Below are 18,913 nucleotides of genomic sequence, written 5' to 3'. Positions count from 1 at the left end.
TACGTGGCTGCCCATTTTACTGGCTCGGGTCCTAGAAGTACTGCACAATGACTAGTACACTTTACACACGCCGAAGCCCTATCCAAACTTCCAAAGGCCAAGCACTTTACATACGCTCCATTAGCCTTTAGTTTTGCAAAGCGCATCAACCACTACAGACTTTTCATATCCAGTAAAAGGGAGGTAAAAAAAAGAGAGGAAACAAATAACCCATGATTGCAGTCAAAGTTGTACACCAGTTGTCGCTTCGTTACGAGACTATTGCACTTGGCCGATATTTAACTCGAAGTTTGTATCCTTTCTAAGGGGAACAAAGCTAAAATGTCATAGCATTCATGAAGCTCTCTTGGGAGGAGACATATTCTGCAGGAGTCTGGTAGTTGTAGCTATAACCACCATTTGCAGCAGGATACCTAACATGGTGGATGAACGCAGACCACAAGAGTTAGCAACAAATACTTTGACTATAACTTACAAGAGATTTAGCTATAACTTACCAAGAGCAACACGAACCACATCAAGCATTTCATAGCCTGTGATGGCCTCTGTGTTTTGCTTCATAACCTAGGCAACAACCAAATGCAAATAGCTGATGATATTCATACTCCCGAAAAGCTTGTTGTAATTATTACCTCAGAGCAAAAAAACTAATTCATACATCCCAGGAGGAATGGAAGCAAAAGAAAACAAAATGTAGCCTCAAATTGACCAAGACCTAAGATTAATTCGAGTTTATCTAACACTAGAATACTGGTACAAACATGATAGGTACTTTCAGGATGAAATCTGCCTGAGTTATTTGCTGGTGGAATTATTGAGATTAAGATACGTGTATGATGTTATACCTGTCAACTTCTTCAGCCATGTGGGCATGACAATGAAAGGGAATGATCTTTCGCACTGATCGAAATAATAATATCATCCATCCTTTTTCCTTGATCTATCTACAGATATTTTTCTTCTGCCGAACTTGTCAAATCTAATGTGATGCTTATGCTCTATCCTTACTCAATGTGGAGAATCCAGCTTCCACATAGCTGGATTATCCCAAAGATGAAGTTGGCCCTCAATTTGTCAGCCTTATATCTGGTGACATAGTTTTGGTAACATGGATTCACTACCAACACATTCAGCACCAGAGGTATTTTTGCTTTCTCTTTTGTGCTGATTTGATACCCGAATCATTTTTTTTGTTTTTTGTTTTTGAGTGTTATGCCAACAAAATGAAGCCACCACTTAATGCTCGATTAGTTTATTCAGCAGTATCATAAAGCCAGATCCAAAATTGAATGGAGTCATGGACAACTCTTACATTTTAATCTAACTTAGGCCCTGTTTGGTTCCTAGGGGATTTTTAGAATCTGGATTACAAAAAATCTCAAAATCCTATAATCTCATTGTAACGCCCCAGGCCCGGGAAAAACGGCTAAGATCCACTCTACCGAGGAATGGACCACGCCTGCTAATTAACTTCCTTACGCTTTCGTCCTCGCTTCGCGTAAAAGGTTCGAACCAAAGTTCTTTAGCTTTCCCAGGCCGAGACTTTTAAGCTGGTTCAACCCCCCTCCCAGTTCCGATCTGGGACTAAACTCGCGAAGCTACAGTACCGCGCGTGCTACAGTGACCAGAAACCCTGCGCGTCTACAGTAACCCCGGCCCAGCCCATCATCGGTCGGCCCAAGGCCCATTAGTGGGGTCTCACATACACCCACCCTTAACAACTCGACGTCCTCGTCGAGGGCCGAACCAACCTATCCAAACAGATACTCTCTTGGCCCACGTTATATTCCCAGCTCCTCGACCCAAGTGCTAACTTGTTCGAGCTCCCGAGCCATATATCCCATATTCTCAGCTCCCCGACCCAAGTGCCATGCTAGCCATGCGCAACCTGTCCGAGCTCCCGAGCCATACGTTCGTGAAACCGCGAGAGTTGGCTCTGATACCATTTGTAATGGCCCAGCCCGGAAAAAACGGCTAAGATCCACTCTACCGAGGAATGGACCACGCCTGCTAATTAACTTCCTTACGCTTTCGTCCTCGCTTCGCGTAAAAGGTTCGAACCAAAGTTCTTTAGCTTTCCCAGGCCGAGACTTTTAAGCTGGTTCAACCCCCCTCCCAGTTCCGATCTGGGACTAAACTCGCGAAGCTACAGTACCGCGCGTGCTACAGTGCCCAGAAACCCTGCGCGTCTACAGTAACCCCGGCCCAGCCCATCATCGGTCGGCCCAAGGCCCATTAGTGGGGTCTCACACTCATCCAAACAGACTAGATTCTAGTGGATTTTAACATACAGACACAGATACAATGAAACGCGCTAGTTTTTTTTTTTTTTTTATCCAGATTCTAAAAATCTCCTAGGAACCAAACAGGACCTTAAAAACAGACATGCTAGATAGTCCTGTGCACCTCTCGTTTAAGAAGATTCACATCAAGCCAAGCCCATGTTGCAATTGCATTGAACTTAGCATCAAACATTACCTATGCAGGCTGAAGGTTATTACTTTGTGTCTCATTCTTGCAAATGTACTCCTCCCCAGGTGGGACTTCAACTTGGGGTTATCTACCTCTAAAGATTCTACAAAAGGGTACCATTTGCAAAATTTCTACTGCATGTTTGGTTAGTTCACAATTGCACTACCCAATGCCCATCATGACTCTTGAGAATGATCACAATTCTGGTAAGTCATTAACTAACTCCATTGGCAGGACTAAGAACAATAAGACTATATAATTGCTGCTTAAGCTGCAATCTAAATGAAGTAACGATCTTAATAAGACAAGCTGTTTCATTTAAAAAATGACGAAGGTTGAACTCATGCTTTTAATTGGATAGCATCAGGAGGCAGAAAAATAATAAACTTGCAAGATATATATTTCCACGCTCATCACTTGCAAAACAGCAATATTCTGAATTTCATAATCCAAACCTTCAAGAACAACTCTGACCGGATAATGCACGTCACAGAGAATGCAACCGCAATTGATGACAAGCTTGTGTAAAGCCGAAGCAGCACTGCCATAGTCCGCCTACGCCCTGTGAATAACCAAATAACAACATCAGCTAAAATACAATCAATAATCCAACAAAGGATGATTGATATGTCATTGGAAAAAGGATATCCTTTGGGAAAAACATGAATGGGGGTGTTATTTCTTTAAAAGCCCGTATGGCAAAGGCATCTAGAGAAAATTTGAAGCTTATATGCGGAGATTGATATAATTTAATGGTTGGTTTGGAAGGCCCATAGTGAGGTAAGCTTTAAAGACTACCAGCTGATCCTAATAGAATGGTGTCAACTTTTACAGAAAAAAAAAAGAATGGTGTCAACAAAGAGAGCGAGATGATAGTATACCAGCTTGCTTGTTCTGGCAAACTACAGCAGAATGCTTAATCCATGGCAAGAGTATTGAAAAAAAAAAACCTCTCCTATCTTACTAATCAGCAACCAACAAGCGTGTCAATGAAAAATTAACTGACGTAGAATTTCATATTTCACTGCCCATGATATTCTAGTTGACACCTCTTCTTTTTATCAGTGTCAAGGATCCTTTTATTGAACTTAAGACTTGAACAGTTGTAAGCTCCTATTGCGGTTTTCTTCACTCGAGGCTCAAGATCTAGGTTGGCCTAGTTCTTTTTTGGTGGAAAAAATAAGTATATGGAACTGGCGGAACTGAGGTTAACACAGCAATATCACCTAATTCCCCCACCACTATAGCCAGGAATCCCGCAGCCACGGACAGCACGGCGAACTTGTTCACCGCCGCCCCCTTGGACAACGACAGCAACAGAAGCGCGCCTCCGGCCACTAGGTGCAGCGCCTGTAGGAGCAAACCACCACGAACACTAATCAGATCAACAACCGCCAACAACGGCAAGAGATGGAGGGGCGAGTCCAGGAGCCAAGCTTGCCGTCACCTGCACGAGGATGAGGCGAGTGAGGCGGGATCTGCCCTCGGCGACCCTCTGGTACCCTGCAAAATCGCGAGGTTGTGAGAGAAGCGTTGGAAGCGAGGCTTTGGGGGTCTGGGCGGTGGATGCTTACGGGATTCGACGACCATGCGGTAGGAAAAGTCTGAGCCATCCGTGCCCGACGGCCGGCCGGCGCCGTGCCGCTGCATCGCCGTGTCCGACGGTGAGGAGGCTGCTCCGTCAAGGGGAGAGACAGTTCGCAGAAGGGCGGCGCCCTAGTCTTCGTGTCAAGGCGAATACCGAAAGACGCCTTCTGACTGCAAACACGGAAACTGAGAACGCGAGCAGAAGACACTCGAACGCACAGGCACAGTAGCGCAGCCGCGCACACCAACAGTTGAGCGAGGGCTATGGAGGAAACCGGCGCCGCCGCCGCCGCCGCCGTTTGGGCATCTAATGCCGCCACGCCCGCCCCATCCGAGCCCACAGGATCCCCTGCTGATGCCGAAGCCTCCGCTGATCCTACCGCCGTCGGTGACGATGAGCACGACTCCAAGGAGGTCGTCCTGCGCAGGTACTTCCTCCAGGAGTGGGAGCTGGTCTCCGCGATCCTCCGCCGTATCGTCGCCGCCGGCGGCGTTGCCGAATCCGCCGATGTCCACAGGATCCGCTCTATCGTAAGCATTCTTATCCTCTCCCTATTTCCAAATGCTCCCTGCCGCTGAAGTGCTGAACCTTAGATCTCTGAGAGAGGAGTGTGTAGCTCTGAGAGCAACATTGACTTCTGTTTGGTTATTTTAAAGGATATAATCTGCTTTAGCGTCTGCTTTTAAATGCACAACAGCCAAATTCGAAGATATCATGTACAATTTCTTGCAACCTTTTAGTCGTCTAGGAGGCAGTTTAAACTGTTTGGTTGAGGTTAATCTGTGAATGCACATTTTATTGCTAGTATAAGATAGCAAAAGCTGAGCTGAGGTACAAATGACTTACATAAATCAATCCTATGTCCTAGAATGATATGTTGTTTAGGAATTACATTCTGCTTTCCCTGGTAAAAAATGGTTCTGGGAGAGAGTTATGACTGATCTATTACCACCTCTATAGATAAAGGTAAGAGGCAAAGTTCCACATGATGTGGAAACTATTAGCATTAGGAAAACAACTGATATATTTGGATAATACCCAGACATCCTATTTCTGACTTTAAGTGTAAAGAGTTATACTCCCTCTGTTCCAAATGTAAGGTGTTTTAAGTTTTTCTAAGTCAAACATCTTCAAGTTTGACCAAATTTATAGAAAAACATAGAAACTGTCCAGCACCAAGCAAATATACTATAGAAAAATCAATGCTGGATTTAATGAAACTAATTTGGTTTTGTAGATTTTGCTACGTTTTTTCTATAAACTTTGTCAAACTTGAAGATGTTTGACTTGGAACAGAACCAAAACACCTTACATTTTGGAACGGAGGGATTATTTTATTTTATTTGGTTCGCAGATGAATGATATATTAGACATCAACATGGTCCCCTGAGTGCAACTTTGGCCACTACTTTCAGTAATATTATGTTTGTAAAACATAGTAAAGTTGTGCTATTATGAAAGCACTTTTAAGAAAAATCTGTACGTATTATTTTCATATATCCAGTGTTAATATTTGTAGAGCATCAATCTTTGAACTGACTTTTTTAAGTGAACGATTGAAATGACTTTATGCCAAAACTATCATGCTTAAGAGCTTGCATGATAAATGTTATCTTTTTCTGTTGAGCAATAGATGGACAAATATCAAGAAGAGGGTCAGCTACTAGAGCCATACTTGGAGAACATTGTCTCGCCACTTATGTCGTTGGTTCGGTCAAAGACAATGGAACTTGGTGCTGGTACTGATGAACTCCTTGACATTATCAAGCCTCTGTGTATCATCATCTACACCCTTGTCACTGTGTGCGGGTACAAGAGCGTCATCAGATTCTTCCCTCACCAGGTTTCAGATCTTGAGCTTGCAGTTGCTCTCCTTGAGAAGTGTCATACAATGAGTTCGGCCACTGCTCTTAGGCAGGAGAGCACAGGAGAAATGGAGACTAAATGTGTTGTTCTATTGTGGCTTTATATACTGGTCCTGATCCCATTTGACATATCCACTGTGGATACAAGCATTGCTACTGCTGATAACGTGGATGGGCCTGAGGTCGTTCCACTGGTGACAAGAATATTGGACATCTGTAAGGATTATCTCTCCAGTTCTGGTCCAATGAGAAGGATGTCAGGATTATTGCTTGCAAGGCTCTTGACTCGTCCTGACATGGCAAAGGCTTTCAGCAGGTGATTCTTACAATTATTTTTGTACAACTCACATTCATATATTTTTCAAATTGCTGTAGTAACTGTACCTTCAAAGGTATCCTATCACTGAAGGATTACCATTATCACTAAAACAAAGATTTATTGAACATCAATATTAAGGAAAAAGTCTATATAACCCCCCCAACTATTCAGTGTGGACTACTTTACCCCCCAAACTATAAAACCGGATTTTCTACCCCCTGAACTTTCCAAAACCGGTCAAATAACCCCCCCAAGTGGTTTTGGACGGTGGTTTGCTACAGTGACGGTGGTTTTGTCTTTTTCTTTTTTATTTATTTCTGCTGAATCTTTGAAAAATCATAGTAAATCACAGAAAAATCATAAAATGAAAAATCCAATTTTGTTGGACTCCACATGAGTAGATCTACACAGTGAACATATAATATGGTATGCTTTGGTACAAAGTTTTTGCTGTAGCTTTAGATCTATGCTTTTCTATAATTAATTTAAATAATTCATAGATGCAGCTTCTATGGTCTAATTGTGGTGAAATTTTTATGGTGGGCTAATTATTGTATGATTGAACTGTAGTAAAAATTGCATACTCATTGGATCATGTATAACTTAGTTATAGATTTATTTAGGTTTATTCTTGTTAAATCTATGTTTTATCTATAACTAAGTTATACATGATCAATGAGTATGAAATTTTTACTATAGTTCAAGCATACAGTAATTAGCCCACCATAAAATTTTCACCACAATTGGACCATAGAAGCTGCAACTATGAATTATTTCAATTAATTACAGAAAAGCATAGATCTAAAGCTACAACAAAAACTTTGTACTAAAGCATATAATATTATGTGTTCAATGTGTAGATCTACTCATGTGGAGTCCAACAAAATTTGATTTTCCATTTTATAATTTTTCTGTGATTTACTATGATTTTTCAAAGATTCAGCAGAAATAAATAAAAAAGACAAAGACAAAACCATCGTCACTGTAGCAAACCACCGTCCAAAACCGCTTGGGGGGGTTATTTGACCGGTTTTAGAAAGTTGAGGGGGTAGAAAATCTGGTTTTATAGTTTAGGGGGTGAAGTAGTCCACCCTGAATAGTTTGGGGGGTTATGTAGACTTTTTCCTCAATATTAAACACTTGACCATTTCAACATTGCATTGGGCAATGTTTTGAGTTCTCCTGCTTCTCTTTATTTTCAGTTTTATGGACTGGGCACACAAGATGTTATTTTCTGTAACAGATGACTTTGTCGATCAATTTAGATCCATTGGTATAGTGGAAGCTTTAGCATCAATATTTAAGGTTTGTATGTGTCTTATTTTTTCAATTTTTAAATATTCTCCACATGTGGTGGATATATCTTTTCCTTCAGACCTGAAGTTTCTCTATTTCATTTTTCTCTTAATAGGAGTTCTTTACACAAATGATTCTTTTTTGTGGTTGTCAACAGGGAATGGATATGAGCATTTGCTTTCACAATTACATATCGTTAATTTAGTTTGATGTCTTCCTTTTGGTTCCTCTTCTTGCAGATTGGTAACCGTAGAGCACTGCATGATGCTGTTTCTGGTACTTGGAGTGATTGTTCAATTGTGATGAAGACTAATGTCTCAGCCAGGAGTCCACTTCTTAGAAAATTCCTGGTGAAACTGGCCCAGAGAGTTGCTCTCATTAGCTTGCCTCCACGTTCGCCATCATGGCGGTATAAGGTTTTCAATCTCTTATTGTTGTTATAAATAGATCTCAGTATTTCACAATCATGGCTCATATTTTGACTTGAAAAGGAAAAACCCAACCATATGGTGCTTAAGAATTTGTTCTTTTTGGCGCACACAGAGCATCTAGATTGTTTGTTACATGCATGTGTCCTTGTAAAGTTAATAGGACATTTAGTATGAGGTAAAAGTGGTTTATTGTTGCAGTACCTGATACTTTTGTTTCATTACATAGTTCTCCTAAAATTTAATAGGACATCTGACTGACATGTTCTTGCAGTCTGATTATATTGTATGCACCATGTAGAACTCCAAATCATATCCAGATCATGGAAAACTGTTCAACAAATTTAGATATGCGAACCACTCATGTTCTGAAGAGCTTCTGTACTATGCTGGAGCTCCAATTCCTGATCTGTTAAGGAAACATTCATAGCTGGATTACTTAGAGTACACAACTGCTGATAGGATCTGCTGACTCTGAACAGTAAAGTTCTCATGGAAGGTGCCTTGATTAAACATTTTCAATACAAAGTACCAATTTTTAATTTCTTATTGGGATTAATAATGGGAGTTGTTTCTGAGTTACAATCTGTCAGAAGTCAATTTTGGGTTATTTTTTTGCATAGAAACGCTTCAACTTGTCAATATTTTGTATTTATTTCTGGAAGGAAGTTCATGTATATGCTGGATTCTACATTGGAGAATACAGTACTCTCAGTATTTGAATCTGGTGAGAATTAAACAGATGCCAAGAAATTGTCTTGGCGCATTGGCATAATCATGTAAATGTATCAGCTAGGTGGCAGTAAACTACTTAGCTTCATCCAAAGCACATCGTGCATTTAACAATGCCACCTGCTTTATTGACTGTTCGTGTGAGTTCCGCAGATGACTACCAAAAGAACGAATTAATCAATAATTTGTGACATGTTACATTTTCTTTTATGAGAATGTTTTCATATTTTGATTTGTTTCTTCAGTCTAGTCTTCTATGCTTCGTAGCTTGTAAGGGGAATTTCTACCACAGGGCTCACTGTTTTAACCCGATGCAGCCAATTAGCAGTTCGTTGGGTGCAAACCTTTCAAGTTATACAGCTGGAGAAGTGTATTCAAGTGGATCAAGCGAACAAGTTAATATTGATCAGATAGGCATGTGTTTTTTGGAAGAAGATATGGATGTTCCAGAAATAGTCGAAGAGATTATCGACTTGCTATTGACTGGTTTGAGGGATTCAGTATGTTCTTATCCAGATATTATGATGTAAAATTTTGATTTTATTTTCCAGAACGTGGTGGTAATATTTACGCAGTTATATGATCTCTTATATTGTACCCCATTTTGTTACTTTCTTTCTCTTTGCTTGCTGGCTTATATCCTCTTTTCCCTACAAGGATCTTCACCTGCCAGTCTACCTCCACTGCATTTCAAATCTTAACAAATATTCCCTCCGTTTCAAATTGTAAGTCGTTCTGGCTTTTCTAGATACATAGCCTTTGCTACGCATGTAGACATACATTATGTATAGACACGTAGCAAAATGCTATGTATCTAGAAAAGCTAGAACAACTTACAATTTGGAATGGAGGGAGTACATAACATTGCCTAGATTGTCCTGTACTGGAGCAAAAAAAAAAAAAATCCACACAGCCTTTTATTGTTTGAATTTCTAGAATTATTCAACAGTATAATTGAACTTTAAATCCATTAATCAATTCTTGGTTTGATTGCTTAGAATCGAGTTGGTGAAACTTTTCTGTGTAGATTCCTGTATGCTACTATGATTTTGTGAACAGGGTTGCTTCATACAAACAACACAAATGCCTCCCACTCTAAGGACATAAATGCAGGAGCAGTGGTGGTATCTGAAATGAAATAAGTTCTCAAAACTGTGTATATGAGAAATTATGTACACAATTTGAAATATTCACTGTTTCATGTACTTTCTTAGGAAAAACAGTAGGGAGTCTGGTCTATGTACTTGCTATTATGATTTTTTGCATGTTAAAATACCAAAGTATTATTGGGCCATGAAATGCAATTACTAGAACTTGTCATCCCAGATGAAGTTGCACTAAGGGAATAAGTTTTTAGTTATTCATCTTTTCCATTTAGTCTCAAGCACTGTTGTTTTTGAAAGGCAAATGCTCTTTGATTCTGTGTCAGGATACAATTGTAAGGTGGTCTGCTGCCAAAGGAATTGGTAGGATAACTGCACGTTTAACACCTGCATTGTCAGAAGAAGTGCTATCATCAATCTTGCAACTTTTTTCTCCTGGGGAGGTCTGTGTATAACTTATGGACTTCACAACATCCTTTGATTGTTTATAGATATATCTCAGTTTATCTTAAGCTTGGCGAACTGCTAGTTTGCTCAGCTCTGTATCACTAATGCAATAACTTATGCCTTTTGAACTCTGAAGGGTGATGGCTCCTGGCATGGAGGCTGTTTAGCCTTGGCTGAACTTGCTCGGAGAGGGTTATTGTTGCCTTCTAGCTTTCCTGATGTCGTTCCTGTTATACTAAAGGTGCATAAGTAGCTTAGTAGTACCGAACGATGTCCTTTCCTTTATTTCTTTTTGCAATGTTTGCTTAACAAACAGAATATTTCTGAATAGTTAGCTCATGGATTGTTTCCATGGTGTTGATTTCAATCTGCCGCATATCTTATATGGTTACCTATATTTGATAACACATTCTAATTTCTAAGACAATTAAGTATTTATATGTTTAGTGCTGGTTCAGTAAGATAAGTTTACTGTCTCAATTGATTTCATGACACAGGCTTTACACTATGATGTACGAAGAGGTCCACATAGCATTGGGTCACATGTAAGAGATGCAGCAGCATATGTATGTTGGGCATTTGGTCGAGCTTATACCAATTATGATATGAAGGCTGTCTTGGAACAATTTGCTCCCCACCTTCTAACAGTTGCTTGTTATGATCGAGAGGCAAGCTTATTTCTAATTTACATTTGTTGCACCCAGATGTTCTGTACTTCTGATCCCATACTATTTTGATTACATTATTTATCTTACTGATCCTTATTGTCTATGTGATGGTAGGTTAATTGTAGAAGAGCTGCTTCTGCTGCCTTTCAAGAGAATGTTGGAAGACAGGCAACTTTTCCACATGGCATTGATATTGTGAATACGACAGATTACTTTGCACTGGCTTCCCGATCAAACTCTTATCTGAATGTTGCTGTTTCTGTTGCTCAGTACAAGGAGTATCTTTATCCCTTTGCAGATGAGCTACTTTGCAATAAAATAACTCACTGGGTACATACTCTGCAATTATTTATGGTTTGAATGAGATTGCATTTTCAGTGTTTCCAGTTTCCACACTTTTTACCTGTGCTGCAATTGCTATTAACTTCTCGAGTTTCTGCACTCCTTACCTGGAACTGGTAGCTGACTTGGGAAACTGAATTAAAAATCATTAGCAATGTAATTTCCCTGTAGTGATACTTCTGTATATTATTTTTTTCAAAGTAAAACTTCTGTATATTATTGCTGCAGCAATTGAACTACTTTTTTTTTTCTTTTGTCTTATGACGCCAATTTTGTACTGCCTTTCATCAAACTTTATCTTACATTTTTTAAGTTTTCTCCCCTCTTCTTTCACTTGTGCAGTGCTTTAATGACAATTAATCTCTTGGCCATTGTTTTTCATAAATTTGACACAGATGAGACTTGTTATGTTTCAATACATTATTTAGGCTGACTTCTCTTCCTTTCTAGGAGAAAAGCTTAAGAGAGCTGGCAGCTCAGGCCCTTTCTTTGCTTGTACAATATGATATGGATTACGCTGGACATGCCCTTGAAAAGTTAGTTCCGTGCACTCTATCATCGGACTTGTGTACTCGACATGGAGCCACTTTAGCTGCTGGTGAGGTTGCTTTAAAGTTGTACCAGCTTGGTTTTACCTTTACTACAGGTAAATGGTGGAATTGCCATGCATATTATTCCTTACACTTTTGCGATACTTATCATTTTAACGTTTTAAGCTGCTTACCTGGAAAGTGACCTTGCGTCTTTATATTTATTTTGTAGACATGCAGAAAGCTTTGGCAGGTATTGTTCCTGCAATCGAAAAAGCGCGCCTTTATCGGGGCAAAGGAGGAGAGATCATGCGCTCCGCTGTTTCTCGATTCATTTCATGCATTTCTATAGCTGGGATATCCTTGAATGACAAGACAAAGAAAAGTTTGTTGGAAACCCTTAATGAGAATTTGAGGCATCCCAATTCTCAAATACAGGTGAAAGTTTACTTTTTCCTCGATGTACATTCAATCAGAGTGCACCCCAGTACTATCATCTTACTCGTATTTCCTATGTCATCAATCCCCTTTTTGTTTGTGTACCTGTACTTTCCGGATACTATACTAATATGATACTAGCCATCTATGTTTGTAGACTGAATATTTGCATTCTTTTCTCAATTTGTGCAGTGTGCTGCTGTTGAGGCATTAAAGCATTTTATTCCAACATACCTGGTATCTTCTGGTGAAAAGATTGCAAGTGATATTATTTCAAAATATGTGGCACTTCTAGATGACCCAAATGTGGCTGCAAGACGAGGAGCTGCGCTGGCCCTTGGAATATTACCATACAAATTCTTGATGTTGAAATGGATGCCTGTCATGAGTAAACTCTGTAGCTCATGCACAATTGAGGTAATGGAATTACCTATTAGAAGAAAGATAAAGCATAAGATGTTGCTGTTAGAATGACATTATCCTAGCCATTACTGGCCTTCCTATCTAAGTCATTACTGGTCCTAACAGAAGATCATATCTTCATGTACTTTTAGGGCAGTCCCAACCCAAAACTATCCCTAGTTTCCATAGCATTAAATAACCCACCACGTAAGCGAATAATCTGACATGGCAAGCAATTTAATGAGGACAGAGAAGAAAAATTGGAGAAACGGTTTCTCCCCTGAGAAACGAGGTCAACTCGCGTTCGGAGGGACGAAGAAACAGCTCGTTCTGCGTTGGGGGCGAGACATCGTTTCCATCTGCGCGTACCTCCCGCGAGCTGCCCCGCCCGTGCCCTGCTGCTCCTCGCCACTGCGCGGGCCATGACCTGCCGCCGCGCTCGCGTCCTTCTGCTCCTCGCCGCCGGGCACGGCCACACTGCGCTCGCATCGACCGAGCTGCGCTGCTCGCGCCTTGGCACTGCCCTCAAATCTTCACCGATCTAGGACCCCATCCAGTGGACGCTCAGCTGACAGCCGCAGCCACCGGCCACGTGCGGGCCGCAGCGCGAAGGGCACGTCCGGGTTGCCGGCCGTGCTGCTTCACTAGAGGCAGGTCTTGATCGATCTGGATCCTGAAGATGCTCTCCGTCGGGTAGCAGATGGAGAAAATGGAGAGAGAGTGCACATGGTTGAGCACAGCCAGAAAGCGTGAGAAAATGTTATTTGATTGGTTAGAATTTTATCTCGGGACTAAAGAAGAAATGATGCATTGTGAAGAGTAGATTCTACTAGTAGTTTCTTGCTGACGTGGCTTCTATGGAAACTACTAGATGGTTTCAGGGTTGGGACTGCCCTTATAGCCTGTATTAATTAGGCCAGGTTAGAGGACATTAGAGGATTTTCTTTATTCTTTAATTGCATGTACACTTATTGTTGTATAAGTACAGCCTACAGCAATAGAGAAATTATTCCGCCTACCTTCTTTCTGTTGCTGTTGTTTTAACACTGGAAATAAAACTCTGGTGTGATCTGTTTTGTAGGATAAGCCTGATGACCCTGATGCTGAAGCACGTGTGAACTCTGTTAGGGGGCTAATTTCGGTTTGCGAAACACTAATAGCATCTTTTGATCAGAGCTCAAATGATGGAGATTCTCTATATGCATACATAAAAGATTATGTCATGCGAGCTTTATTTAGAGCACTCGATGATTATGCTGTGGACAACAGAGGAGATGTGGGTTCTTGGGTGCGTGAAGCAGCAATGGATGCACTAAAACGGTGCAGCTTCATCCTCTGCAAGAGAGATATTGTTGCATTGAGAGCAGCATCAGCCACTGGCCATGAGTCTGAACTGGGTGATATGGAAGTAAATGCAAGTAGTACTGCACACCGGCTATTTGATTCTGGTATTGCACAGGATCTGGTAGCAGGCATTGCAAAACAAGCAGTTGAGAAAATAGATAAGATGAGAGAAATAGCTATCAAGACCATGCAGGGAATTCTGTACCACCAGGAACACCTCATCCCATTTATACCACACAGGGAACTGCTGGAAGAAATTATTCCCAACAGCACAGATTTGGAGTGGGCGGTAAGTGATTGTGAGAACTCATGGAACAAAACGAGATCTAGTTTTGGCACTGGTTTATTATGACTAGTGAGAGTTACCTGTCCTGCCTTTAACTTTGATATTGCCCAGTATCTCACCAGATTAGTTCTCTTGCTCCAGAAATCATAGTCATGTTCAAAATGGGGTTTGAATCTAAAGTAATGGAATTTGACCTATAAGTGCATCTTTTTTTTTTTTGAATGATGCTGTTTTCTATGAACCTATAGCTGCCTTTTGAAAATATTGCCTTAATAATTATTTACATCATGGATTATTCTGTCGCCAATTTGTGGATATTATTTGACTTGGTGGTGGTGGTGTTAACTCGTTGACATTTTACCTTTAGGTTCCTACTGTATCATATCCACGATTGGTGAAACTTCTTCAGGTCAGCTATTATAGCAAGTCTGTGCTCTCAGGGCTTGTGATTTCTACAGGTGGATTGCAGGAGTCTTTGAAGAAAGCTTCAACGACAGCTTTGGTAGGGTATCTCCAAGATTCAGACATCAATACTAATTGTGAAGGGAAAAGTAGAGAGTATCTATTGAGTTGTGATCTTCTATGGGTCCTCCAGCACTACCAGAAATGTGATCGTGTAATTACTCCCACATTGAAGGTAATAAAGGCTTATATACACTGTCTAATGACGTTATACTTTGAGCCTAAATCTTTAATATGTTGCGTGTAAATGCTATATTGTGGTTAGGCTTCCAATAAAGTATATTACTGTTGATGTACTGTTAGCACAGGGCTTTGAAAGTTTTTTTGTGGTTGTGTATCTAATAGATGTGCTCTCCTTCAGTAGTAGATGATGTTATTTTTTCTACATTCGAACTCATATCTATTCATTGTTATGTCATGGTGCTGCTAATTCAGTTTTGTTTCATAATCTTAAATAGTGAAGTACACATGAGTCCGCATTCTCTTTTCTCCCACATTTGATGTTATATATATTTTATTTTTAGAAAATTATAGTGCTATGGTTCTGAATTTGTGAAATCGTGAATTGTAGTGGAATACCTCCAAAACATGACACTGTAATGGCACAAATTAAAAAAAAAAAACTTTTAGATCTAACAAGAGCCTTGTATTTGCAGACTATTGAGGCTCTCTTCAGTAAAAAGATTTTCTTGAACAAGGAGGTGAGTTTACTTCAGCAATGAACATCTAGTTGCAGATAAACGAAGATGATTTCCATTAGGCTACAAGGACATAAGTGGAACCTTACAAAAGTTGGGCATCATCATCTGATAACATCAAACGATTATGCACCATTCGTTGTTAGTACAATCTTCAATAACTTACAATTTCACCCTTAACTGTACAGGGAATAATACTACATCTAGAAAACTTAGTTGTCTCATGTTGATCAAATGCTTTTACTGCCAAAAGAACACTTTGCTCGTTTTCATAGTTATATTTACAATGTTTTCTTATGCCTTTATGTTTTTTTCCACATTTAGCAGGGGTACAGTGAGTTCTACAGTGGACTGGTAGATTCGGTGGGCTCTGAGCTGAAGGGATCCAAGGATTTCACAAAGTTATGTTCAGGTCTCTCAATCCTTGGATACATTTCTTCACAGTCAGATGGAACTTGCACTAAGGCATTTTCTCAACTCCTCACATTCCTAGGCCACAGATACCCCAAGGTAACATTTATCATTTCTTGCCTGAGAACGCAGAACTTGACACCAGGATCAGCTGAGCTCAAATACTCTACAATCTTACAGATCCGAAAAGCTGCAGCCGACCAGGTGTACCTTGTGCTGCTGCAAAATGATGATCTTATTATGTCGGAGAATATGGATAAAGCTCAGGAATTACTTGCGGAGACATGCTGGGAAGGAGATGTGGAGGAAGCAAGGCGCAGGAGGTCAGAAATCAACGAGATGGCTGGCTTCAGGGTCACTACTACACAGAAGTCTGGAAACCAGGAAACAAGAAGAACGGTCGCCACTTCGACCGATGAGAACAAATCTTATTCATCGTTGGTCGATTTCAGTGGATACTAAGGATGATTGGGGTTGTTTTGGGATTTTCGTTGGCCTTCCATCCTATTTTCTACCAAAGGTGGCAATTGTACTAGTGCACACTGTCGAATATCACTATCTGTTTGGACGAGTGGGGTTGTTTTGGGATTTTCGTTCTTTTTTCTGGCGAGGTGGGTTGGGGCTTGGAGGGTAGGGGTTAGAAGAGTTGTAGTGTTGGACGCAGTAATTTTGTGGAAATTCTGATCAAATCAAAGTAGAAGTTGCGCCTACATGCCATGTGTGAAACTTCTTATCCAGCTCGAAGACCTGTACTGTTTGACGAGGTGTTTCGCGAGTGTATGACCAGGGTTCTAAAATGAAAAATGAGAAGGCATTACATTATGAATTTTTCTCTCTCGGAAATGCTGATATGGCGTGTGCATGTATTTATAGGGATGAATGTACATGCTTGTATGTAACTGTAAGTGTTTGTGTCGAGATTCGCAAAAAGGGGAAAAAAACGAGGATCCTTCATAGAAGCATTTTTCTTGTGGGGCTTATTGTATTGATGTATGTTTCCTCAATATCAAATTGCTCTGGTTCTAAACTATAGGAACAACTCCAAGAGTCTCTTCACATCATCCTGCCATATTGATAGAAACAGAGACTTTGTTGAAAAAAAAAATCCTTTAACAACTTCTTCAATTAGAGCTCCAAATATTATCATTCTCTACTTCTGGTTTCTCACTACTCAAAGAAGGAGAACGAGCTAGCTCTCTAAAGTGCACACAAGATATAGAAAAAATATTGGAGGACGAAAAATATAGAAAACATTTTTTATTAAAAAATAACTCAAACGAGGTTGAAAGATCCTAATGGCTAGAGGAGGGATGAATAGCAAATTAAAAATTTTCACAACAACACTTAACAAACCGGTTAGACAAATATGAGGCGAAACGAGTGTTGCGCTAGCCTACTAAAAATACAAGCCACCTACCACAATTCTAGTTTATATAGTCTCTATCTACATAATGGCTATATCACTACACTAAGTTAGTGTGCTCTCAAAGACTAACTAAAGAGCCACACTAACCAAACTTAACAAGCTCTCACAACTAGCTACACTAAAAAGCTTGACAACTAGTTTACGGTAATATAAAGAGAGATAGCAAGATGGTTATGCCGTCGAGTCGAGGAATGAGCCAATGAAAGCTCTAGTTTGATTTTGGTGAATTGATAAAACCCTATGTGCTAACCTAGTTTATCAAGTGATCTTGAGATATGTAGCACATTCCAAGTGGTGAAGCAAATGAAGATCATGACATGATGATGGCGATGCCACGGTGATGATCAAGTGCTTGGACTTAAAAAGAAGAAAGAGAAAAACAAAAAGCTCAAGGCAAAGATATAAGTCGTAGGAGCCATTTTATTTTGGTGATCGAGACACTTAGTGAGTGTGATCACATTTAGGATCGATAGTCGTACTATTAAGATGGGTGAAACTCGTATCAAAATACGGTTATCAAAGTGCCACTAGATGCTCTAACTCATTGCATATGTGAAAGGATCAAGATGCCCAAGAGGAGGGGAGTGAATTGGGCTAATTCTAAATTTCTTTACAATAGTTAAATCCTATGGTTAGCCCAATTAACCCCTTGTGCCTAGAAAGTGTTCCTAATTGTTCTACCGCACAAAAGACTTGCAACCTAAATTCCAATCCTACTCTAGCATGGCAATTCTAAGAATGTAAAAACATGAATTGAATTGCTCAAAGTAAATGCTCAAAGTAAATAGAGAGGAAGAAAAGCGGCGATGTTTTGCCAAGGTATCGGAGAGTCGCCACTCCCCACTAGTCCTCGTTGGAGCACCCGCGCAAGGGTGTAGCTCCCCCTTGATCCGCGCAAGGATCAAGTGCTCTCTACGGGTTGATTCTTCGACACTCCGTCGCGGTGAATCACCCACAACCGCTCACAACTTGAGTTGGGTCACCCACAAGCTCCGTCGGGTGATCATCGAACTCCTAATCACCACCAAGCCGTCTAGGTGATGGCGATCACCAAGAGTAACAAGCACGAACTCTCACTTGACCACGACAAGCCTAATGAGAAGGTGGATGCACACTTTGCTACTCTTGATCTTCACTAATGAGGGCTCTCTTTGGAATTCTCAAATCTCAATCACCTCACTAGGACCTTGCTCTTCTTGGCACTCTCTAAGGTGTTTCTCAGCTATTGGAATGAGCAAAAGTACCCCCACACACGAGTGGAGGTGGTATTTATAACACCGGCTGAAAAACGAACCGTTATGTGCCTCTGCGGGGTGACTGGACGCTCCGGTCATGTTGACCGGACGCTCCGGTCAGTATACCCCAAACTCTAGTGTTTATAGTGTGATCGGACGCTAGCCCTCAGCGTCCGGTACCATGACCTAGCAGCGTCTGGTCACTTCCAGACGCTTTCACCTTGGTCAAATGAACTGACCGGACCCTGAGCCAGCGTTCGGTCACACCAGAGCCAGCGTCCGGTCAGTATTTGACCCTCCATTCACTTCTAACTCTCGATCATATGTGAATAAAGTTTGCTCCATAGGATCAAAGGGCTATTGTGGAGCTACCTAGTGCTAGTTTTGACAAGTGTGCACCACACCTAACTCACTAGACTCA

The 18,913-nt window shown here is 40.7% G+C and overlaps 2 protein-coding genes across 5 annotated transcripts; one reads left to right on the top strand and one right to left on the bottom strand.

Annotated features, from left to right (window-relative positions):
* Nucleotides 1-60: 60 nt before the first annotated feature.
* On the bottom strand, nucleotides 61-4,267 carry LOC136535621 (uncharacterized). Its single transcript, XM_066527962.1, has 6 exons — nucleotides 4,047-4,267; nucleotides 3,920-3,975; nucleotides 3,699-3,822; nucleotides 2,928-3,034; nucleotides 498-564; nucleotides 61-413 (listed from the first exon to the last, which is right to left on the bottom strand). Exons 1-6 carry the CDS (start codon nucleotides 4,120-4,122, stop codon nucleotides 334-336), a joined length of 510 nt encoding a protein of 169 aa, XP_066384059.1. The 5' UTR covers nucleotides 4,123-4,267; the 3' UTR covers nucleotides 61-333.
* On the top strand, nucleotides 4,161-16,770 carry LOC136535604 (tubulin-folding cofactor D-like). Of its 4 annotated transcripts, none has more exons than XM_066527931.1 (17): nucleotides 4,161-4,590; nucleotides 5,694-6,241; nucleotides 7,447-7,549; nucleotides 7,780-7,956; nucleotides 9,018-9,200; nucleotides 10,130-10,246; nucleotides 10,387-10,491; nucleotides 10,748-10,918; nucleotides 11,033-11,248; nucleotides 11,711-11,906; nucleotides 12,023-12,228; nucleotides 12,421-12,645; nucleotides 13,712-14,263; nucleotides 14,628-14,897; nucleotides 15,379-15,423; nucleotides 15,748-15,930; nucleotides 16,012-16,770. In XM_066527931.1, the coding sequence occupies exons 1-17, from the start codon at nucleotides 4,324-4,326 to the stop codon at nucleotides 16,291-16,293; spliced, it is 3,846 nt and encodes a 1,281-aa protein (XP_066384028.1). In that variant the 5' UTR covers nucleotides 4,161-4,323; the 3' UTR covers nucleotides 16,294-16,770. The 4 variants fall into 4 exon arrangements, with proteins under 4 accessions (XP_066384028.1, XP_066384021.1, XP_066384047.1 ...); XM_066527924.1 differs by having other exon boundaries at nucleotides 15,745-15,930; XM_066527940.1 differs by lacking the exon at nucleotides 4,161-4,590 and having other exon boundaries at nucleotides 5,697-5,799; nucleotides 5,904-6,241; nucleotides 15,745-15,930.
* Nucleotides 16,771-18,913: the final 2,143 nt, after the last annotated feature.

The sequence above is a fragment of the Miscanthus floridulus genome, chromosome 1 (assembly GCF_019320115.1).
Source record: "Miscanthus floridulus cultivar M001 chromosome 1, ASM1932011v1, whole genome shotgun sequence".
Lineage (NCBI taxonomy): Eukaryota > Viridiplantae > Streptophyta > Magnoliopsida > Poales > Poaceae > Miscanthus > Miscanthus floridulus.
Note: the sequence above shows the minus strand (reverse complement) of the source record. Positions and strands in the feature narration are given on the sequence as shown.

Coding starts and splice junctions, on each gene's coding strand:
- LOC136535604 (XM_066527924.1), top strand. CDS start 4,324: ATGGAGGAAACCGGCGCCGCCGCCGCCGCCGCCGTTTGGGCATCTAAT. Junction 12,229..12,420: donor ATCCCAATTCTCAAATACAG/GTGAAAGTTTAC, acceptor CAATTTGTGCAG/TGTGCTGCTGTTGAGGCATT. Junction 14,898..15,378: donor TAATTACTCCCACATTGAAG/GTAATAAAGGCT, acceptor TTGTATTTGCAG/ACTATTGAGGCTCTCTTCAG.
- LOC136535621 (XM_066527962.1), bottom strand. CDS start 4,122: ATGCAGCGGCACGGCGCCGGCCGGCCGTCGGGCACGGATGGCTCAGAC. Junction 3,976..4,046: donor CCGCATGGTCGTCGAATCCC/GTAAGCATCCAC, acceptor GCGATTTTGCAG/GGTACCAGAGGGTCGCCGAG. Junction 3,035..3,698: donor TATAGTGGTGGGGGAATTAG/GTGATATTGCTG, acceptor GGTTATTCACAG/GGCGTAGGCGGACTATGGCA.